Source organism: Phocoena sinus, chromosome 12, assembly GCF_008692025.1.
Source record: "Phocoena sinus isolate mPhoSin1 chromosome 12, mPhoSin1.pri, whole genome shotgun sequence".
Lineage (NCBI taxonomy): Eukaryota > Metazoa > Chordata > Mammalia > Artiodactyla > Phocoenidae > Phocoena > Phocoena sinus.
Genome location: NC_045774.1, coordinates 43279040 through 43302872, shown reverse-complemented (window position 1 = coordinate 43302872; position 23833 = coordinate 43279040). Strand labels below are relative to the sequence as shown.

Below are 23833 nucleotides of genomic sequence, written 5' to 3'. Positions count from 1 at the left end.
GAAATTATGGGACTGAGAAGACAAAGAGGATAGACAGAGAGAATGACAGGACAAGGGTTTCCCCGTGTCTAAAGTAGCCTGCCACAGCCCAAGCCATGTATACAGGTAGAGATAAATAGTGACCCAGGGCAAACAGCAATCACAACGTGCACCAAACCCTGACCATTTGGAGCAATGCTGAGAGCACAACGAAGAGTTGGAGGGACAGCCCTGGAGGAGGAAACATTATGAAATTTTCCTGACCCTAAACTGGGAGAACAAGCTGATTAAGTATGCGACTCTCTTACCTGGAAAAGGCTGCAGAACTGAACTGTAAACCAAGATATGCTTACTACTTAGGGCCTCCACCTGGGACAGGATGGCCCCATTGCTTTTCTTTGCCTGATAAATTTGTGTGCTGTCCTTTGCTGTGGAGATCCAATAGAGAAATTGTCCATCCACAGTCAAGCTAACTAGCATTTTTCCTGTTGATGAAAAACAGAAAAGAACATAAAGAACAAAATACATATCTGACATTTTCTACTCTAAGCAATGTGTGAAATCCTTTTTCTATAGCATAACTGAGAAATTTTGAATCTTTCTATTATTTCAATATGAAAAAATAATACTTTTATGTCATTAGCCTAAGGATTTTACAGATATTTTCTCATTTTAGCTCCATATCAAGCCAACAAAGCAAATACTATTATTATTAGCCTCATTTTGTATAAGTGGAAACTGAGGCTTCCAGGGGTTAAATAATCCCCTCAAGGCCACAAAGTTAGTCAAGGGCAGAGCCAGGATTTAAAGCTTACCTGTGTGATTCCACCCCAAACAACACCAACTGAAGGGAGGTATTAGCTGAGGCACAGGGCTCAGCGCCTTGCTCAGTATATTTATCAATGATTTAGAATGAATGCATAATAAACACATTTATCAAATTTGCAGATCATACATGATTCTTACTGTCACTAGTACATTCAGTCTTTGACTTATTCAAAAATATCACAAGAGAATCGTGAAATGGATTGAAATTTAATAGCAACAAATATAACATTCCTAAATTCAAGGTTAAAACTAAAACTGTAAATAAGGAACGAAAGAAATTCTGGCTTAATAATAGTTAACATGAAAAAGACTATGGGTTCTTCAAATGGCAGGCAGCCCAAAGACCTGATGTCACTTTTAGCTGCAGTAAAAGACGACCTAGGAAGTCACAGGCCCTCTGTGCTGACCAGAACATACTGAAAGTACAGTGAGTCATTATGGGACAACATTTAAGAGAACTAAGCAGCTAGAGCGAAACCTCAGGAGGGTGAATAGGGCAAAGAAAGATCTAGAAGTCATACCACCTAAGGGGTACTTAGAGATACATGAATTTTTTCCTCTAAAGGGAGTGCCTAGCATGGGCTATGGCAGCTGTTTCCACATAGTTGAGTCGCTATCATGTGGAAAGTGATTGATTTATTCTTTGTAAATTTAGAAGTCAGAACTCAGGCCAATGAATGAGAGGAATGGGGAGAAAACTTTGGCTAAACATAAGAAAAATATCTAGCGTTTAGAATTGTGCAAAAATTAAACAGACTTCCTTATAAGGTAGTAAGTTGTTTTATAAACAGGTGCTCAAAGAAGGCTGTTTTGGTAGAGGGGATTTCTTCCAATATTATGTCAGCTAAATGATCTCTAAAGTCATTTTAATTTTCTAATTTTTGGATTATGGATTTCAGTTGTGGCTTCATGAAAGACTGACTAGTTCTATAGCTATAAAATAATGGCCCATTATAACTCTTATGTATCAGATGTTAAAGAAAAACTATTCTGACACTTGTTTAAATGGTAAGGAAGACTTTAATCAAGGCTGTTGCAATATTGCAGTAGGGGAGGGAGACGTGCACAACTCCAAAAACAACAAAGACAACTGGGGGTTATAGCCAACAAGCAGAGGGAGAGAGCAGTCAAGAAAATTACTAAGAGGAGACATCAAGGGAGGGGGATTCTTGCTAAACTGGCCTCATAGGATTTTTGGCCAAGAACATCAAGGGTGGGGGTGAAGAACTTTGTCAGATACCAAGATGAAAGATTCTCTCTAAACTGATTTGGCAAGATTCTTGCTGAAACTGGACTCAGCAAGGATGGACAGGGAAGACCAAGTTTGAGGCCTAGTTGAGAAAAGGGATCACAGGAGCGTAACTAAAGTTTGATCCGGGAATTCCCTGGTGGTCCAATAGTTAGGACTCTGGACTCCGTGCTTCCACTGCAGGAGGCACGGATTTAATCCCTGGTTGGGGAACTAGGATCCAGCAAGCTACTCGGCGTGGCCCAAAATAAAAAAAAAAAAAAGAGCAATTAAAGTTTGATCAAGGAAAGAGTCTTTGTCACACATTCAACAGAATCAAGTTATTCTCCTAATAAGAGAAGTTCAGAACATTATCTCCACTCTTAATCCCATTGAAAGTACATTGGAATTGCTTCTAAAAGGCTCTGGGGGCTTCCCCGTTGGCTCAGCGGTTAAGAATCCACCTGCCAATGCAAGGGACACGGGTTCGGGCCCTGGTCCAGGAAGATCCCACATGCCGCAGCGCAACTAAGCCTGTGCGTCACAACTACTGAACCCACGTGCCACAACTACTGAAGCCCACGTGCCTAGAGCCTGTGCTCCACAACGAGAGAACAGCAATGAGAAGCCTGCGCACCACAAGGAAGAGTGACCCCCACACACTCGCCGCAACTAGAGGAAGCCCGCACGCAGCAAGGAAGACCCAACGCAACCAAAAATAAATTAATTAATTAGTTTTTTTTAAAAAAAAAGGCTCTGGGGCTTCCCTGGTGGCGCAGTGGTTGAGAGTCCGCCTGCCGATGCAGGGGACGCGGGTTCGTGCCCCGGTCTGGGAAGATCCCACATGCCGCGGAGCGGCTGGGCCCGTGAGCCATGGCCGCTGAGCCTGCGCGTCCGGAGTCTGTGCTCTGCAACGGGAGAGGCCACAACAGTGAGAGGCCCGCGTACCGCAAAAAAAAAAAAAAAAAAAGGCTCTGGCTGATATGTCAACAAAACCGTACATGCAGTTACAATACACAGACACACACACATTTGCAATTTCAAAACTTTACTATATAAACCAGCAATACCCAATATCACATTTTTAAAAATAAATTTATTTATTTATTTATTTGTTTTTGGCTGCATTGGGTCTTTGTTGCTGCACACGGGCTTTCTCTAGCTGCGGTGAGCGGGGGTGGGGGGGGCACTCCTTGCTGCGGTGCTCAGACTTCTCACTGTGGTGGCTTCTCTTGTTGCGGAGCACGGGCTCTAGGCACATGGGCTTCAGTAGTTGTGGCACATGGGCTCAGTAGTTGTGGCACACAAGCTTTGTTGCTCCATGGCATGTGAGATCTTCCCAGACCAGGGATCGAACCCGTGTCCCCTCCACTGGCAGGTGGATTCTTAACCACTGGGCCACCAGGGAAGGCCCCCCAGTAGCACTTTTGATGATGGAAATATTTTACATCTGTGCCGCCCAATACAGTGACCATTAGCTGCTGTGGGTTTTGAGCATTTAAAATGTGACTAGTGTGGCTGAGGAATTAAATTTTGAATTTTATTTAATTTTAATTAATTTAAACTTAAATCACCACACATGATTAGTGATTGGATAGTGAGGACTAGACCCTTAAGAATATATGGGGGTATTTAGAGTGGTTTCTTTCTTTTGCAATTACTCCTAATTAGAAGACTTCCAAGTGACTTTAGACTTTCAAATATTTCCTCCACAAGATTGTGACTTTCAACAGATAGACCTGTCAAGTATTGACCAAGTCACGCTGAACGTGGAGGCAATGAGATCATCAGCATGGGGGTGGAGTACTGGTGGGAAGATCAGGGATGCTGTAGTTAGGCCCAGTTTCAGATACCAGCTCCTCTATTAACTATGGCCCTTTGGATAAATTACCTTTCTCAGCCTCAATTTCCTTATCTGTAAAATGTGGATAGTTTCTACTTCACTGAGATGTTTTGAAGATCAAATGAGATAATACATTTAGTAGCCTGCTTAGAACACATAGTTGAGCTCAATAAGTTGTAGTTCTACTGTTAATTATAAAATAACAACATAAAAAGCCCCCCACAGACCCAGAAAATTATGTGAATGCCTATGTACAATTTGCCTGAAAACAACTTGAATTCTACAAAAACATTTGGCACAGTCTGAAGCAAATACTATATATATATATATATATATATATATATACACACACACACACACACACACACATATTCCTTTGCGTATAGGTTGAATGTAACCCCTTTTTAATGGGACAGGAGGGGCTGCCATTATTAGTGAAGATCTACTACACACACACGAGTGTCTTACCAAGCAAAGCAGGCATGATGATAACTTGCCAACACTGACATCCTTCCAGATCCATTGCCCAGATCTCTTGCCCTTTGACAAAGTATATCCGTGGTTTCTTTAGGTCAGAGGTATCAATAGTCATTGCTCCACTTAACTCAAATTCAGTCACATTGCAAGAACATTGGCTTCTTCCATCTGGATTGTTTATGGCTGGGGGTTGCAAAATTCGTTGCAAGGTCTGGTTGATAATACTGTAGTAGAACATCTGAGATCCAAAATCAGAAACTTCTGTCCAATACAGGCGACTATAGGCACAAAAGGACACTCCAACTTAATGAGTAAAACATATCATTGCAAATATCAGTTTCTAATGAAGACCAATCATTTCTAATGATTGTGGGGACAGATGCCACCTTTGGAAAGAACATGTCCCAGTGTTCAATAACCTTCTGATGGAAGAGATCACAAGAAGTCTAGTTTGTAGCATTTTCCAATGATTTCTCAATAAATGTGTTTGCAATGAAAGCCTTGGACTATAATGGCCTTAGGCATTGTATTAAATGGCTCATTACTGGCTCTAAATATGAAATATATTTTTCATCAACACCATCTCCATTCCCTTCCTCTCAAGTTTGTTTCTGTTTCTTAATACTAGTTACCAATCTAGTTTCAAGATAGACTATAACCATGCTTATGGCACAAACAAAATATAACTCTTCAGCCGGAGAAACTGCTATTCAGTTGCTGAATGGAGGCCTTAAAATTAATCTCATAAGGACATTAATTAAAGATGGATGAGCCCAGAATAGCATTTACTATGGAAAACATACTTCCTGTCTATCTCCTGCTCATTTCCTGCTGCCGTCTCAGTACCCTTCTTGTCCTTACCAACTGGGGATATTATTAAATTCACTGGTATAAAAATATCCTTTGGTTTCCCGCTGGTAATTAACCTAACTTTAGGTTAGTGGAATTGTCAGTATGGATTAATTTTATATATTGGTGGTTGTAGGCTCATCATTTATATGTAGAATTACTATAAGTTAACATCAGGAACATTAAGCATCTTACTGTCCCATCATTGACTCTAATATTAAACCAAAGATATTACATTAAATATGTCTACGTCTATTTCATCACCATAGAAACAGACACACTTCACATACCTTAAGAAAGGATATACAGAAAAAGAGATTATTGTTGAATTTCTGTTGCAAATTTTCAGCTTCCTGGGATATTTCACCTTGTTTTCAAGATCTACATCAAATATTTGCATTCCATTTTGTGATTCTTTCAGCACAAAGTAGAGGTGCCTTGAAATCCAGTCAATTGTAATAATTGTGATATCAAAAACCAGTGCATCTCGGAAAATCTTAACAACAGGTAGAAAACACAGCCAAGAAGATAATGCTCATTTTCTTCAACTCTGAGGACTTTTTTTGTAGTCACTCGATTTCTTATTTACTGCACTTCTCTTCTGTAATCCAAAATCTCGGTAACTCTGGACTGTGTGCCACTGTAACACTGGTCGTCTTCTCACATTGTATATTTTCCCTGGTTAATTTCAACTACCACAGCTTCAACTGTAATCCATAGACCAGAGCTACAAATTCACATCTTCAGGCAAGATCTCTCATTGAGTTACTGCTTCAGATATCAAACTGCCTACCGAACATCTCCAAATGAATGATCTCAGAAAACAAAATTCATCACCCCACCCCCCAAACCTCCTTTTCTCCTGCATTTTATATTTTTATGGATTTCCAACACTCACCTGAAGAGCAGTCTTGACAGTTGTGGTTGCCCCTTGACTTCTTCCTCCCATTACTACCCATAGCCAATTAGTCCCATTTTAAATATCTCCTGAGTTTGTCCTCTCCTCTCTTACCTCAGTGTCTCTCACTTCCTGCCTAACATTTCCTGTCTGGATTCCTGTGATAGTTCCCGATTGCCTCAGACTTAACCTTCTCTTCTTTGCTAACAGAGAGGTCTTCCTAAAACAAACCTTCTCTTCTTTGCTAACAGAGGGGTCTTCCTAAAACACTACTTGATCATGTTAATGACCCACTAAATTTCTTGAATGGCTTGATGTTGGCTTCAAAATTGACACTCATCTCCTTGGCACCGTAAAGAAGGTCCCTTATATTTAGGCTCTTGCCCACCTCTTCAGCCTTACCACCTGCCTCTTACTCTGCCCTGACCCCCACCTCCATTCCAAGCTCCTAGTTACAGCTCCCCGAACAGGCTATGGCTCTCTGGTTTCCCGGACTTTGCTGCTCCCTCAGCTTTTCCCCACATTGACCTGGTTCATCTTATTTGTACCCAAGATGTCTTTCCACTCTACCACCACCACCACCACTCCATCCTGGATGAAGCATCCTTTCTCTGTGATTCCACTGCATCCTGCCCTCAGCATAGCACTTACAGTCTTCTGCCTGTCTTCTCCACTAGCTAACACTCAGTGAATACCTACCACATTCCAGGCATTGTACTAAATGCCTTACATGGATTAGCTCATTAATCTTCACCCTAAGATGAGGGACTATGCAACCATAGTGGTTAAATAAGTTGCTGATGGTCACAGTTCTAGCATGTAGTAAAGTCAGAATTAAATTCTAGGTTGTCAGGTTTTAAGGCTCACCCTCTTCATCACCATGCCATACTGTCTTACTCTTGTTAGACTAATACTAGACTGGATTTGTTCAAGGACTGTGACATTCTGTTTTACCTCTATCTCAGGTAACACAGTGCCTTAAGCCCAAGAACTGTTTGCTAAATTAAGCCTGAATCACATCTGCACAAAACATAACCTGAATTCATTTGTGACTAAATATACAACATCTGTCCTTTTCAACCATTCTAATCTTAATGGCTCAACCACTGGCTCGTCATTTTCATCACAGCGTTGTGTGATATGCAAATACTCCACTTCCTTTCAGAAGAATTACATAGCGAAATACCTCAGAGCTGGACTGACTGTGCATGTTGAGGAGGCAGAGTGAGTCTCCCTGAGCGTAGTACACCACTGCGTCATCAGCTGTGTAGCCCATGGCACCAACGTCGCCTTCTGCCCAAAGTGTCCATACAACTTGATTTCTATCCATATCTAACAAAACTATCTTGTTGTCAAAAAAAGTTATGAGGTATGGAAATGCATTGATCTCTAAAAACAAAAAACAAGTAGATAATATGTATGAGAAAAAGAACTTTAGCAAAATCCCTTGATTCAACATCAGGCCATTTTGAAATCCGTGAGTCTCCTTTGGACTCATTTACTACACCGGTCTCAATGGCTTCTGCCTGGGTGCGCTAAGCCTAGGTTTATTTAAGCGTGTTTGGTGATGATGAAAATTGATTATTTTATTTGACTTTAATTTCATCTCAGAGATAGCACTTGGGTATCCCTGAGAATACTAAGGGTCAAAAATGTTTTTAAATCACTAGTTGTTATTTGCACAGGTTTTAGATAATAAATACCTGATGTTTTGGACTTTACTAAGTCAGAAAATGGTCCAGGTCCTTTGGATGTGAAGACTCGAACCTAAAGAAAGAAAAGGATACAAAAATGTGCATTCAAAAGTGTCCTCAGTGACAACAGTTAAGTTCTGAGACTGATAAATTATTGAATGTTTCATTTCACAATTATGAGATATATCATGAATAGGTTCAGTTATTCACATCTAAGTATATAGCAAAAAATTACTAAGAGGAAAAATACTGTCCCAAACAATTTTTGGTAGGATTATTTAGTCCAGAAAAGTACAAAGTAATGGCACAAACCTCTATTGCAGAAGATCTGAATTTCTATAAAAGGTCTTTAGCTATTTCCAAAATTAAATTACATGGAACATTTAACAGAAACAAAACCATACAGATTATGGTAAACTTCCACTTTATCATGAAATCAACAAGAAGCTTCAAATAACTAAATTTACTGTACTTTTTTAAAAGAAGATTTATAAAAGAAAATAGTAATTAACCCTTATATTTGAAAATGAGTTGTGCATTTCAAACCACTTTTACGTATATTATCTCTTTTGATCCTCACAACTACTAAGAGTAGAAACTGGACAGAGATCATAATTAGGGGAGGCAACCTATCCGCAATGACACATGTAGAAACTGGCATAAAACTAAGTCTTCTGAGGTCTGTATGCTTTCCTTCCCACTGTGCCAAGCTGCGTTCTAACAGCAAAGTTTTTTAAAACAATTTTTATTACGTCTCTTATTATATAATAATTATCTCCACTTCCAAAATTTGCCTGTGTTCTATAGCCTAAAAGAAAATTGCCATCCATAATGATGGCCTTGAAAGATAGAACCTCAGTGCCCTCTCAATCAACAAAACATTGGATTATTTTTATTATACTTCTAGAATTAAATCTCTTTTACTATATTCTGTTTATTACTATCTGTGTATGGTGTGCGTGCATGTGTGTGTGTTTATCATGGTGCATATATATATCAATCAGTCTTCACTTTTGCACTAGACCGTGTTAAGTAACTCACGCTTATACATGCAGATCACTTTGCAAAGCTCTGTGGTGACTGAGATTTGAACCAATATAAACATATAGGCAAATACACTTAACCAGACTATTTATTTAACTGGAACACACATAATTCTTAACAAATAGGAATGTGTGTTATCTTTAACTTTTATGTACAACTGTTTTGATTAGTATATGTAGACCTAATATATTATCAAAATAATTACAGAATTAGAATTTTACAAAAAGAAAACAGATCCTCTGGAAACCACAAATCTCTAAAACACTCCCCAAAACATTCTGTTCCCCAAAATGAAATGGAAAATAACTCTAAATATGTACAACCTTGTCACCAACCTGGTGTATAATGATGATGTGAAAATCATCAGGCTATCTACCATAAGGGGAAAGCTATGTCATATTATATTTAAAATGCCAAAATAGGTGGCAGTCGTTTTTCCTTTTGACTCCTACTCTCTCCGACTTTCTCTCTCTCCGCAGCCAGGTGATAAATGTGAGATGTCAACTACCCAGACCCTCAGCTTTTATTTCCTTTAGTAGCTGCAACTGGGGGCGTCCAGATGACTTCCAGTAGTTGATGTAATATAGTGGAAAGGACTCTAGAAGCTAGACTGTAGCACACCACTTCCCAACCACGCAGCTTTGGTACCTCACTGATACACCCAGGGACATGGCTTTTTCTTCACAATGTGAGGATCAAATGAGATAATGAATATTAAAGCACCTAATGTGGTACACGGCCTATAGTTGGTGGAGCCAAAAAATAATGTTTGTTCTGAATCTGGAAGCAAGAAAATTGTCAAGATGTGCTTTACCCTAGCTGTCCCCTCTCCCTTCTGTACCTTTGCTGTCCACTTGACCTCTGTGATCACAGCGTACATGAAATTATTGACAGAGCGGCAGAATTCTTAACCTGGTCCTTTAATCCACCTTTTGTCTACACTATTCAGACCCCTGTATCCCTGTTTTCACTCTCATACCTGGAAGGCAACACTGTACCCAAGACTCATACCCTCAAGTTGAAAAGACATCACTGAGGAAGTGACATTGACAGCAATCCAGTCTTTGAATGTTTTGTTTGTGTCGCTTTGGTTGGATATTTGATAGAAAATTTCGAATCTTGTTAACACACCATTTTCATGCTTAGGTTTATTCCACCTAAATTCCACCACAACTTCATTCTTATTGTGGAATTTTTCACTTGGTAATATAAATATTCTGGGATTCTCTGGTGCTGATGGAACTGAAAAGCAGAGACACAGGGCAGAAAACAATACAAGGTCAACTTCTATCACTCATGATGAGGGTGCAGAGCAACTGAGTAATAGATATTTCTCATTCCTGACAGTTAAGGTATATCTATCTTCTTCTTAAAGATCTTCAGGAGAGAATATTCCATAGATTTCTTCAGGAACCTATCCTGATATTTCTGCAAATCTTCCTTTTCTCCAACCCAAATCCTACTTACTACCACTGAGGCACACCTTTCTCATCTGTGGTCTGTATACATGGAAGCTGGCTAGTTCACCTTATAAAATACAGTATTTACTCTCACTCTGGAGGTGGAAATGGCAGTCACCAGGAAGGAAGACACTATCTCTATCCAGCCTTTAGCCAGTTCCGGGTGTAAAATACAGCATATCCAGGATCTAGGCCCTCTCACCGTGAACCCTCTCTGAGAGTATGGCTTAGTTGTTGCCATCTATTCTGGAGCCACATCAAGAAATTTAGCCTCTCCCAATCCTTTAATTAATTTCTCTCTCTCTCTCTCTCTCTCTCTCTCTCTCTTTCTCTGTCAATCAAGAGAAATTCCTCTGCCTGATTTCCAAGTCATTCCATCCAAGACATCCCTCTTCTTTCTTAGGATTCCTCCATAGGTCCCCTCCCACTCTGCCGCTCCAATCACATTGCTCCGTAGTGTTCAACACTCACATTGTTATCCAATCCCCAGACCTTCTTGCATTGTATTTACACGGGATAAACCTCTTCTTGCTTCATGCCTTAGAGCCCAGCTAAAGTTTCCACTCCCCAAAGGCCTTCCCCAGCCATACAAGCCTGCATGTATGGCCCTCTCATAAGAATGCTGAGAGGCAGCTTGATAGAGGTGAAGATTTCATAGCCTGCTTATTCACTCTGTGCCACTGCTACTCAGTTGTCACTGTCTTATTTCTTTTATCATTAGCAGCGTCTGCGTTTATCTCTCTACTGTCTTATGAGCTCCGTCAGAGAGAAAGCACCTTTTCTTATTCCTTATTAAATCCCCCCAAATCTAGTAAAGGACTGGCACACAGTAAGTGCTTAATAAATATTTGTCAATTTGAATAATTTCCAACTATATTGTAAACTCCCCGAAGTCAAGGGCCAAATCTTATCCTTTTTCCTTATTTCAGAGTGTTGATGGCCCCTAGCCCCCAGTGCATCCCCTGATAGTCAAGTCCATTTCCACAGAAGAAGCCAACCAAAGCTGCCATCCCAAGACGATCTCAAAGAGAGCATACCTGGATCCAAATGCTAACTGCTCCACAACCTGCCCAGGCTCCACTATGTTCCTGTTATGAGACTCATGGATAAATATTGTTGATAAAATCTTAACAGTTTAAAAAAAATTGCAACAGTGAACGTATGTCTGTTTATTGAGCTCTTACTGCCTGCCAGGTCCCGTGCTAGGAAGTTTATATAAATTAAATCAACATGATAAGATCACTCGCCAGTGTCTGCAAAAATGACTGAATGGAGATTTGAAGAAACTAGAGTGAAAAGTCCAGATTAAGCCCCAGCCCTGCCACTCACTAGCTAATTTACATTGGGCAACTCCTAGGCTTCCATTTTCTCTTAGCATAACCAAGATAATAACATCTGTCCTACCTACCACAGAGATGATACAATGATGTTGAGGGTCACTGAAATGATACAATGATGTTTCTGACACATGATAGGGATGTAATAAATGTTTAATAAAGGAGTGATATATATGTGCTTTGTACACTTTAAAGTGATATACACACGTAAAGGTGTGGCTAATTTCCTTTTTAAAAATATATTCCAAAGAAAAACATTTTTTAAAAATTTAGAGGGACTTCCCTGGTGGCGCAGTGGTTAAGAATCCGCCTGCCAATGCAAGGGACGTGGGTTCGAGCCCTGGTCCGGGAAGATCCCACATGCTGCGGAGCAACTAAGCCCGTGCGACACAACTACTGAAGCCCACGTGCCTAGAGCCCGTGCTCTGCAACAAGAGAAGCCTCCTCAGTGAGAAGCCCCCTCACCCCAACGAAGAGTAGCCCCCGCTCGCAGCAGCTAGAGAAAGCCTGCGCGCAGCAACAAAGACCTAACGCAGCCAAAAATAAATAAATTAAATACATTTTAAAAAAAAATTTAGACATCGATATTCACCTACAGAAGATTCTGAGTTACCATCTGTGAGAACACCTCCTGGTAAACCTGCCTTCCAGGAAATTTTTACTGTTCTTAAATCCCCTTTGTCTTTATGAAGCATCTCACAAATTACCTGAACCATGTTTCTGCATTATATACATACTGTATATCATTACAGTCAAGTGAAGCAGTCTTTAAGAAATCTTTGAGATATTCATTAGGAATAAATTATGCAGATTTATTTTAATGGTGCTATTCTAATCTCCAAAAAGTCATTAAAGAGTATTGAATCTAAACACATCTGCAAAACTGAAAGTTACTTTTAAAAATTATTAACTATCCATTCTAGATCATGAAGGTGAGATTCTGTCTTTTTTTTAAAGAGATTTTAACCCCTGTACCTGTTTCAGGTGCTCGGAGTGATAGAGATGTTTTGGGGCCCTTTCCCCAGTAGGTATAAGGAGTGACAGAAAGATTAAATAAGGCATAGGGCACCAGCCCTTCCACAGTAAATACAGGTAAAGAATGTTGTTCACTAGCCAGGAACTAAAATATAAGCACAAAACATTATTTTCTTAGGGAGAGAATCATAACATCTTTTATTCCTAATTAACTAAAATCTTCAAACTTTGGTTCACATGTAAAGTTAAACATTGCAATTTTGGAAACACTAATGTTGGTAAATTCCATGTTGTTCCACAAGGACCAGTGTGTCTAACACACCAATGGTTAACACTAACCACAAAGCAATCAGAGACTGGCTATAAAAAAAGAGTTATCAGGAATAATCTTAATAATCAAATGCTACAGGAACAGTGAGGGAGATGAGCTTGGCTAAGTAAAGAAAGTGGCAAATCAGTGTGGGCAGGGCTGACACAGATGGTACACTCTGTTTGAAAAATGGAAGTTACTAGAACCAATGCCATACCTTAGAATGAGCACTAAATTCCACACTGTAGAAAATTACACCCCAATCCACTGCTGGGGAAGCATTCCAGAGGATTTGAAAACTCGAAGCATTTCCTTCAATCATAAATGAAGACTCTGGAATGGCATCTGGGATAACCTTAGGGGTAAAGGAAAAGTTCCCTATGGGATGAAAGAAGCAACAGAGAAAGAAAGAATTTAGGATTATCAATTATCACAGATACATGGAAGATTAATAGAAATTACTAATAATTAAAACCAAAACAAAATTTTTCTTTCCTTTAACATATCCTGAAAACCATCTTTTTCTGACTGTTTCAGGCTGTAAATTTGAGTTAAGAGTCAAATGACTGCAAGCAAATTAACAGAAACTACTAAAGCCTTTTTTCCTCTTAAAACATAATTCTAAAGAAAAAAAAACCCAACCTTAACATTTATGTAACAGAAAGTATGGAGAAGTGAGTTTATGCAGGAATAAAATATCGTACCTGGCAGAGGCTTGAGGGATGTCTGAATAATTGTGAACTGATTACATTTGGCTGGTTCCAAAACAGAGACACTAGTTCTCTGATCTATTTCCTGAGCTGTAATAATCCTAAAGCCATTGATCCAGAAGAGCCGACCACTGTAGTACATCAGTGTGTTCTGGGAAATGTCAGAAGTACTCCAGGCTGCGAACTCTGTGATGGTGGTGTCCCCGGCACTGCTGAAACAAGACGTCAATTAGTATTTCTATCTGGAGTGGGGTAAGGGCTGGTGCATTCAAGTACTGGACAGAATGTGTGTTTGTGAGTGTGCGTGTTTGAAAACAAAGAGAAAATACTTTGCAACAATAATTGTCATTCTTCTTAATTCCATATTAAGTTGACTTTTACATTTTTTATGAAGTATACCGAAAGCAAATTTCCTAGGGTTTTTCTTATGAATGTGATATTGCAATAGCAAGAGTGTTACACAGATTTTAATAAATCCTTGTGATTTTTATCAAAAAAAAATTTTTACCCTACATCAAAGGCACAACCCATTGATTTGTTTCTCTTCATTGCATCATGCCTTCCTCCTATTCTTGGTTAGTCATCTTATTTACTCACCATTCTTTAGGTTGTTTAGTCCTTCACTTTATACTATTCACAACTGCCTGTTGCTTCAACGATACTCATCAACTTCCACAGCTTAGTCCAAATGCTCCGTTTCAGACCAGGGAATTCAAGGAAACAGACTATTGTTTTAAACTGCTTTTAAAGTCTTTTTCTCAATGACAAGGAATTTTATTTTAAAACTCTGCTTGGTTGTTTCTAAAATTACACCAGTTGTCTGGTTCTCACAATAACTATCTCAATGTTCTCAGCTTTTTGGAGTAGTTATTTCACTTTTTTTTAATGATTTCTCTAAATTTTTTTAAAGTGTTGACATTCCCCTCTTTAGGAAAGTATGGCACTTAAAATCAAAATAAATAAAAGTTTTGTTTTGAGAGTTTCATAATACTTCCTTGAGAAAATTGAAACTACCTCCAAGGACTTGAGAGGTGTCAGCCTTATAAAGAAAAAGTATATTCACTATTACTATTCCCATAGTCCTTTTTCTCATAAAATAGTCTTTATTCATACCTACTCAGATGTGAAGCCAGCACGGAGTTTGCCTTTTGGCCTTTTACCCACTTGTCTAATTTTACACTTTGTCGTTTCCACTTCTCATTAGAACTTTCCAGTAACCTTGGTGAGGTATATAAAACCTAATTCCATATGGAAAGAAGCTCACCAAGCAGGATGCACTTGGCCTGAGAAGGCTGGCCCTTCTGGACCACACACAGAGCTGCTGCAGCCTAGTTCCTGTGAATGTGTTCATGTTAGCCTTGCCCACAGGTCGTTTGTTCAGCATTCCCAAAACAGTCCCCAGGGCAGAGATTTCCCTGCAGGGTGATACTGGAGATCCTTAGTTGTCACTGGCTTGGATTGCCCCTCATTTCCAGCTGAAGACTCCTCTCCTGTAAATATCTCCTGGGCTGATTGGAAAACTCTTGCCATCTGGTGTTCATCACAATTTCAGCACAACCTCCTCACTGACAGGAGATGAGTACCTCAAACCCTTCAGTCCTCAGACAGGTAGAGCTGGATTTAAATCAAAGCTCAACAAAAAAAAATCATTAAAAGGTAAACCCTTCCATGAAGCATGAGCTGTGTATAGAGGTCAGCTGAGGTTACTCTACTGAGGGCTTACTCATTTATTCGTTTGTTCAGCAAATGTTGGGTGCCTAGTTCTGTGTTGGCCACTAGGAATACAGTGGTAAATAAGACAAATACAATCCCTGCCCTCATAAAATATACAGCCTAGCAGAATAGGCAGGTAATGAGCAAATAACTACACCATTGAACGGCACTGTAAAAGGAAAGGTAGGGTGGGCTCCTAAACAAGGAGACCTAATGGGGTCTGGTCAGAGAAAGCCACTCTTAGAGAACAATGTTTAAGCTGAGCCGTGCAATCTGAACACAAAGTAACCAAGAGAACTGGGTTTGGGGACCATTTTAGGCAGAGGGAACAGCAGGGTGTAGACTCCTTTGGAGCAATATACTCAGTCCTGACATGACTAAATATGCCTGAACTTTTATGACAGATGCGCCCTTTTCAACCTCCAAGACAGATATGTTGTTATAGATTATATATATATGTCGGTAATAGATTCATTCTTTAATAAACCAAAGGGAATGGCTGCACATAGGAAAGGGAAGAGCAGTTTGAAAGGCGGCTTACAGTTGTCAAGTTCTGAATATGCTGAACGACAGCAGACAGCTAATCTCATCTCTACTCTATGCTAGAACTACACTGTCCAGTAATGTAACCATTAGGCCACAGGTGACTACTGAGCCCTTGACATGTGGCTACTACAATTGAGGAGCTGAGTTTTTATGTTATTTAATCTTAATTAATTTAGGTTAAAATTTTAAGCTAATATTTGATTTATATATTATGAATCATATGTATGATTTACTGGAAAACTTTAAATATTTTGGAAAAACTTGGATACGTAAATCAACTTTTTCAATTGTGAATTTTATAAAATCTAACTGCAGATCAAGTATTTCCTATGAAAACTTAGTGTGCAAAATGAAATGTGCAGTACATGTAAAATACACCCAAGCTATCCAAGAATTAATATGAAAAAAGAATACAAATAACTCATTAATAATTTACCTATATGCCTTTACTTTTTAAAATGAGGCAACAGGAAATTTACAATTATATATGTGGCTCACATTAGTTGTATTGGGCAGTGCTGATCTAGACTAGAGGTGAGGAACTTAAAATGCAGAAGAAGGAAGCTTGATTATATAATTAGGAAAAAATTTCTGCTTGTAAGATGGCTTTGGAATCCCTGTCTCTATGTACAGCTTTTTTTCCCCCAGTGTGATAAAAAGGCAAGTCTTACGTGGAGGGCAAAAGTGCCTGTCCTTTGTGTAACCTTGTCAAGATCTGCTGCACTCCACTGGGCATGCAGACAAGGAAAATTATTAACCTTGAGATAAGGAAATGCATTTTTAAAGGAGAAACTTCCTTCCTCTATCTTGTAAATCCAGTAGTACTGATTTTTCTGGACACTTGAGGAGCTGGGCTCTCAACGCCAGCTAGCCTGTCCTCTGGAATGTACAGACAGAGAGAGTGAGCCGTAATCCTCAGGACACTGTCACTTTGAACACCGTCTATATCTCACAGATTCTTTTGACAATCAGATTGCCAGTATCTTACATTTCTAGGGAAGGGAACAACCAATTTTCTATGGTTCACAGCTGGGAAACGAACGAGAGCTGTATGTTATAGCTGATATGAAATAAATGATTAATCAGATTTGCTGTGTTTATGCTCGTATGCATTATAGGTTTATAAACATATACTCCTTTTTTATAGTCTCTATGGTTAAGAGTTTTCCATAAACCAAAAAGTATATATTTTTTAATCTAAAAGTAATTTTGACATTGTCTTCATAGAGCACGAATTCTTGGTCTTTGTAAGATTAGACTCTTTTGAAAATTTGATGAAGTGAATGGATGCTCAATTTCCAAGCACTCACACACCACCTGAAGCCCTCCATGAACTCCCTAGGGGGTCCATGAACCCAATATTAAAAATCTCTGCCCTAGAACAGGACCTTTTGTTTTACTTTAACCTTTTCCTATCTCTCTAATTTACCATGTGACAATCGGCAAATTTATACATATCTGTGGTTTCAGTTTCCTCATCTATGTAATAATATGACCTCTAAATTCTCCCTTTAACTGCTTTTCTTTAATGATTTTATGTCCTGTATTTTAATTTGAGATATGTAACTCTTTCCTTGAAGTTAAAAACTATTGGCTGTTTAAACTAAAAATAGTAGTGAACATGGATTTTAGAGTGTAGATGAAAGTAAAATATATGACAACAAGAACCCAAAGAGTGAAGGGTAATAATTGGAAACATATCACCATAAAGTTTTAAAATCATTTATGAAGTAAGAATATTTTGAATATGACTGTGGTAAGTTGAAGATATTTAATGTTAAAAATGCATATTTTACTCTCTAAAGCAACCTAAAGAAAATTATAAATACACATAATTAAAATGTTATGAGAGGCGATAAAATGGAATACTAAAAAAGTATTTTTTTTACCCTCAAAAATGCAGAGAAGTAGAACAGAGGAATGAACAGCCGATGAGACAAATGGAAGTCAAACACCAAGATGGTAGACTTAAATCCCAACATATCAATAATTATATTAAATGTAAATGAATCAAACACCCCAATTAAAAGGCAGAAATTGTCAGACTGCATAAAAAAGCAAAACTTTATATGCTATTTACAAGAGACACCTTTTAAATGTAAAGACGAAAATTGAAAGTAAAGAGACATAAAGAGCTGTACCATGCAAACACTAAGCATAAGAAAGCTGCTATGACTTTCCTAATACTATCAGACAAAATGGTCTTTAAGATGAAGAGTATTACATAGATGAATGAGGATATTTTGTAGTAATAAAAGGGAATACAATGTAATCAAGTATATAGATAACAATACTAAATACAAAGCATGCAGATACATCAACTAAAGAGTTATAGGCAAATCTATAATCATAGTTGGAGACTATATTAAGAAGCAGAAAAACCCATCCACCCATTTCCTGGGCTCTTGAGGGGCATTCTCCTCAGTGCCTCTACTGGACTCTCTTTACATCCTATCACAGTATTCACCATATCCTACAGTAATTAGTTATTTAAAAACTTACCTTTCCTTACAAGCACAATGCCTGCAACACAGTGGAAAATTAGTAAATGTTTATTGGAAGAATAAATGAATTCTCATGCACTATCATTTATAACTGAGGAGCAAGTTGTTCTCTTATTCTCAACCAATTGCCTTCAATCTTACTTACCTCTGACCCCGAAGAACAGCTGTGTACAGGTGAATACACTGACTGTCTTGAACCAACCAATACAAGAGTCCATCACTAAGGTCTAAAGTTAGAGCAATTACCTAAATAGAAAATATGGAAAGAAAACAAATCAAATACATGTTTAAGGATACCTTTGTGATTATGTCACACTTAAGCTACAGATTTCTCTTTAACATCCTCTTTGGAATAATAAATTCAGTGATTTTTGCCTTTCACTGAATATAAATATTATATGAGTATGTCTATTACTATGTAATTTTGATATAAGCACTGGTTTCCTAAAAATCCCCAAATGGCAAGAAGTATTCCCTTCTATATACTTATATCTAGTGGTTCTCAAAGTTTGATTCTTGGACCAGCAACATCAGCATCATCTGGGAATTTGTTACAAATACAAATTTTCAACCACACTCCAGGTGCTACTGAATGAGGGACTTTGAGCCACTGTGTAAAGCCTTGTCTAAAGCTAGCCATAACTTTGGACTCTTCAGCCACATAAGCCAGTGAATTTGATCGTTGTTTAAATCAGTTGTTCTCAATTGCTACACATTAGAATTACCTGTGGAATTCTTTAAACATCTCAATTCCCAGTCTGCATCCTGTTAAATTTTGATCTCTGGAGATGGTATCCAGTCTCCAGTATGTCTTCATATTCCCCAGGTAATTCCAATGTGTCCCCAAGTTTGAGAACCAGTGGTTCAAACCATTTAAAATTATATCTCCTGTTAATTACAACCAAAAACATCCTGATATTTTTCTAAAATATAACACGAACAGGGTTTTTATGTGATATAACTGGATAGAGTCATGTATATATAAAGTCCTATTTCCAGCTGACATCTTACAACTACTTCTTATTACTCTTTATTTGTCTTTTTACAATCTATGTCTTAATTTTACATCCAGTTGACTACGTGAGGCTTGAGGGAAGACTGTTTCTCTTATGAAATAAGGTGCTTGAGATAGAAGTTACAATCCAAAGGATCTTTTTTGCTTTCTTTGGCTTTATAGGTATTTTTCAGATGAGTTGAGATTGCTAGGAGTCTGACCTCAGAATAGCAGTCTTTCTGTAGCAGACCTAGAGGCTGAGAGGTATCAGATAGGATTAAAGTTGATGACTGTATCTTTAGCAAGATACAACACATATAAACAAAAAGATGAGCCAGTGAAAAATGTAAAAAGAATACAATAAAGTATCCAACAACTAAAAATACTTGCTGGCAAGTTACCCAAGGCTTGCTACAAAGAAATAATCTCAAGACCCATGGCTACAAGAACCTTCAGTAGTCATGTAAATCACAGCCTTCAATCTTCAAGAAAACTCAACCTACTCCTTTCCCAAAAGGTAGAAAACTATTCTAGCAATTCCTAGCCTTTCGGGAGTTGAATTATGTCCTTTCTTCAGGCTAAAAGAGATTTATTGATAATTTTCCCAGTTAAAGTGAAACCAGGTTAATATTGTTTGGTTATCTAATGAGATGCACTAGAGTTTTCCAAATTACAGATTAATTCTACTTTATCTCTTAAAAAAGAGATTCTACAACTCCCTTTGCTGGAATACAACAAACTGTTCAAGCTATAAGTGAAATTCAGGTGTTGGATCATTACCCCATTCCTTTACACCAGCCATTTGGGCCCATATTTAAGCAGTGTCAGAGGCTGTTCCATAAATTTCTGGGAACCATTGTTATGTCTAGTAACTCCCATACGTAGGAAATAATCCCTTTGATCTAAACAAAAACCTTAAAGTTTAATCCTCTGGTAAAATGTACTATATACTATGAGCCTGACACATCAGATGTGGCAAAAAGTATCTTTTCACTTTAAAAGAATTTCTCATTTCATTCTCCCTTTTCATCGCACAAATGAGTCTTTCTATAAATGATTGGCTAACTATTTTATTACACCGTTGATTGCAAAGTATCTTATACTCCGTGACAAATCTGTGAGTAACACAGAAAGGAATGACAGTGAGATGGAGCGCTTTGCTCAGTGCAAAACATATTACCTTCAAAACACCTACTAGCATTAATGGAGGCAGATGAATAAAACAAGCCACGGAACCAGAACACAGATTTGCACAAGTAGGAACAACATTAGCCAGCCTGTGAGAGTATTTGGAGTGGATTTTAAAGAAAAATGTATTTCCCCAAACATGCTGAGAAATCTAACGATTCACTCATTTACAGAAAAGTCCCCAGGGCCACTCCCGAGCTATCCTGAGTAGAAAAAGCTCAAACGACAAGATCAGGACAGCAGGGAGATTACTGACAAAGTCTCGGGGATGAATAGGAAGTTACTCCTGATATACTGTTACCTTTGATATGCTTTTACACAGAAAAAGATTTTCCCCTAACATTTTTTATGGAGACATAAAAAATGTACTTTCTTTGTATTCAGACTCAAGTGGCTCTAAAATAGAATTAAGGGATTATTTCATTATTTGACAGGAATAATTAATCTCTGGATATGGTGTGTAAATTTCTATTTCTTTTAAATATCTGTGTTATAATCTGTAGGTGCCAATCTTAGGAATTATAACTGATACATCCTATGGAATTGAGGATCAGTGACTCAACAATTTGTTTGTTTGTTTATAAATGATCTGATACATCTGTATTATCTCTACTGACAACTAAAAAGGCTTTAAAAAATAAGAAAATTTTAAGAAATATCCTAGATAGAAATAGTATAAATGATATATTTCTTCTTCATGCTTTTCTGTAATTCCTACATTTTCTACAGTAGACGTATATTATTATGATGATCAGAGAAAACAAAATTCAGAAATTTAGATGGGTTGCTAGAGGGTAGCTAAACAGGATCAAGAAAAATAGGTATTGCTTCTAGAAGTTGAGGAAGTAAAAGTGTCATTTGTTTTAGAACCATTTCTATATCAGGGTATTTTTTCGATTGAGTTACAAAATACAAGCTTAACTATTCAGTGGTTACCATGTGCCTGGAACTATTCTCACTACTTCCCATGAATTATCTCATTTAATCTTCACAACAACCCTAGAGGTAGGACAATTGTTAATATCCCCATTTTTCAGATAATGAAACAGACACAGAGAAGTCAACTTTCCTAGGAGTTACACAGTTTTTAGAGCAGTCAGTACCAGAAATTGATTGAAAATAATAAAACACCTAATCATCACCCAAGAAGAAGCTCTAAAATATCCAAAGAATTCCTAGACTATGAAAACAGACGGAAATTAAAATGTTCTTAAAGTGTGAGTCAATTCAAGATAAAGCAAACTATAAAAATCTCCACATTATATTCTAATTTATTTAATCAATTATGACAATCAATAAGACTTAGAGAAAGTTTGGTTATATCAAGATCTTACCATAACAGTATTTCTTTTCAGATTCTACCTGAACAACTCACAATAAGCAGAAACAGTATTATCATAACTACAAAACAGCATTATTTAGTACTATTAAATGATCAGATCTTATTTTTAATTTTCACCTTTTTCCCAGAAAACCAAGGCTGTGCCTGTAGTATAAGGGAACTTTCCCCATTTAGCCTGGTACTTTCAACTGAATACAGTGTGGTCCAATAGAGATATCCACCAACTGAGTCCACCACCATGTCATTTACCAACAACTTCACGTGAGTCACAATGTCTGTGTGTCCTGTCAACAGAGACTGCCTTTGTATCTACAAAATATAATCATGTCAGTTAGTGATTTTCAAATGGCATCATGATTTATGAATAGTTTATTGCAATTGTTAGTAAATTACTGCATTCATACATTCATTTGTTCAACCACAAGTAGATATTGGCACTCTGTGCTGGGTAGTGTGCCTAGCCTTGGAAAATAACAGTTAGAAGTTATAAGAAAGTTAGAAGTTATAAGGAAGCTTACTCCTTTTCATGCCTCTAAAGAGAAAGGAGATACATTTATTTTGAGTTAAAATACTTGCCCTTCCTAATCATACATCCAATCAACACATAAAAATGTATTTGATTAGGCTCCCAAAGAACATGTATACTCCTGATAAATGGTGATGTCTCTCTCCTTGCTCCTGTCAGTATATCTCCATAATATTAATTACTATCATTATTGAGTACCTATTATGTGCCAGGCACTGTACTTCTTTTTTTCAATCTTTAAAATATTAGCTCTTTTAGCCCTCGCATTAAGCCTGTAAAGGATTTCTATTTCCTACTTTTTCACAAGTAAACTGGGTTCAAAGAAGTTAAGTAATTTTTCAAGGAGTTGAACTGTTTTATAAGAGACAGAGCAAATACTTGAAACCAATTTTTATCCCACTCTTCCACTTCCTCCTTCAAAACTATTTTCAAACTAACCCATTTTGGGGAGCATTCTCTGATTAACCCCAGTCAGCTCCATTCTGCCTACAGGTCATTGGCACTTATGAATTCAGACTATACCATATTGCTTTGCTTCTAAATACATTGTTTTGTATGCTTCTTCTATTAATTCATGAATTTTTTTTTTTTTTTTTTTTGGCTGCTTTGGGTCTTCGTTGCTGCCCGTGGGCTTTCTCTAGCTGCGGCTAGTGGGGGCCACTCTTCGTTACAGTGCGCGGCCCTCTCATCAAGGTGGCTTCTCTTGTTGCAGAGCACGGGATCTAGGCTGCATGGGCTTCAGTAGTTGTGGCACATGGGCTCAGTTGCTCCACGGCATGTGGGATCCTCCCAGACCAGGTCTTGAACCCGTGTCCCCTGCATTGGCAGGGGGATTCTTAACCACTGCGCCACTCGGGAAGCCCCATGAATGTATTTTTATGTCATGAAAAGAGCAGGGGCAAGTAGTGATGGTTGTACAACACTGAACATACTAAAAACCACTGCATTTTATACAATCAAAGGGTGAATTTTATGGTACATGAATTATATCTCAACAGAGCTGATATATTTTTTCAACAGAGCAGAGGCATGTCGTCTATTTTCTTCATATTGTCTCCTCTGCCTATTCTCAAGACTCTAAACATATTGGTAACAGATAATGAGTAAATAAATGAATGGACACGTGCCTTCCTGATTAGAAAACGATTTCCGTACCATATTTCTTGATCTGTTAGACCAGTGTTCTCATGAGCAACCGTCTTTTTCTTCAGTGTGCACAATGCGTGGGATGTCTTCATCTTGCCCCCAAATCCACTCTCCACCCTCCTCTGTAACCCCTGAGCCTGATATCAATGGACTACATCAACCTAGCTCTGTTGTTCTCTGGCTTCCAGAGAGCTTCAGCCAATGGAAGCACTGGCAGAAGATCAGATGCCAGAAGAAAAGAG

At 38.1% G+C, this 23833-nt stretch overlaps 1 protein-coding gene across 1 annotated transcript in view; it reads right to left on the bottom strand.

Moving 5' to 3' along the window:
• ROS1 (ROS proto-oncogene 1, receptor tyrosine kinase) overlaps positions 1-23833 on the bottom strand; it is a 113392-nt gene that overhangs the window by 50127 nt on the left and 39432 nt on the right. Inside the window, 12 exon segments of the mRNA XM_032650615.1 lie at positions 288-464; positions 3889-3891; positions 4347-4633; positions 5495-5700; positions 7289-7491; positions 7806-7869; positions 9820-10082; positions 12613-12757; positions 13140-13300; positions 13627-13841; positions 18541-18641; positions 22037-22228. Coding sequence (XP_032506506.1) covers positions 288-464; positions 3889-3891; positions 4347-4633; positions 5495-5700; positions 7289-7491; positions 7806-7869; positions 9820-10082; positions 12613-12757; positions 13140-13300; positions 13627-13841; positions 18541-18641; positions 22037-22228 — 2017 coding nt within the window.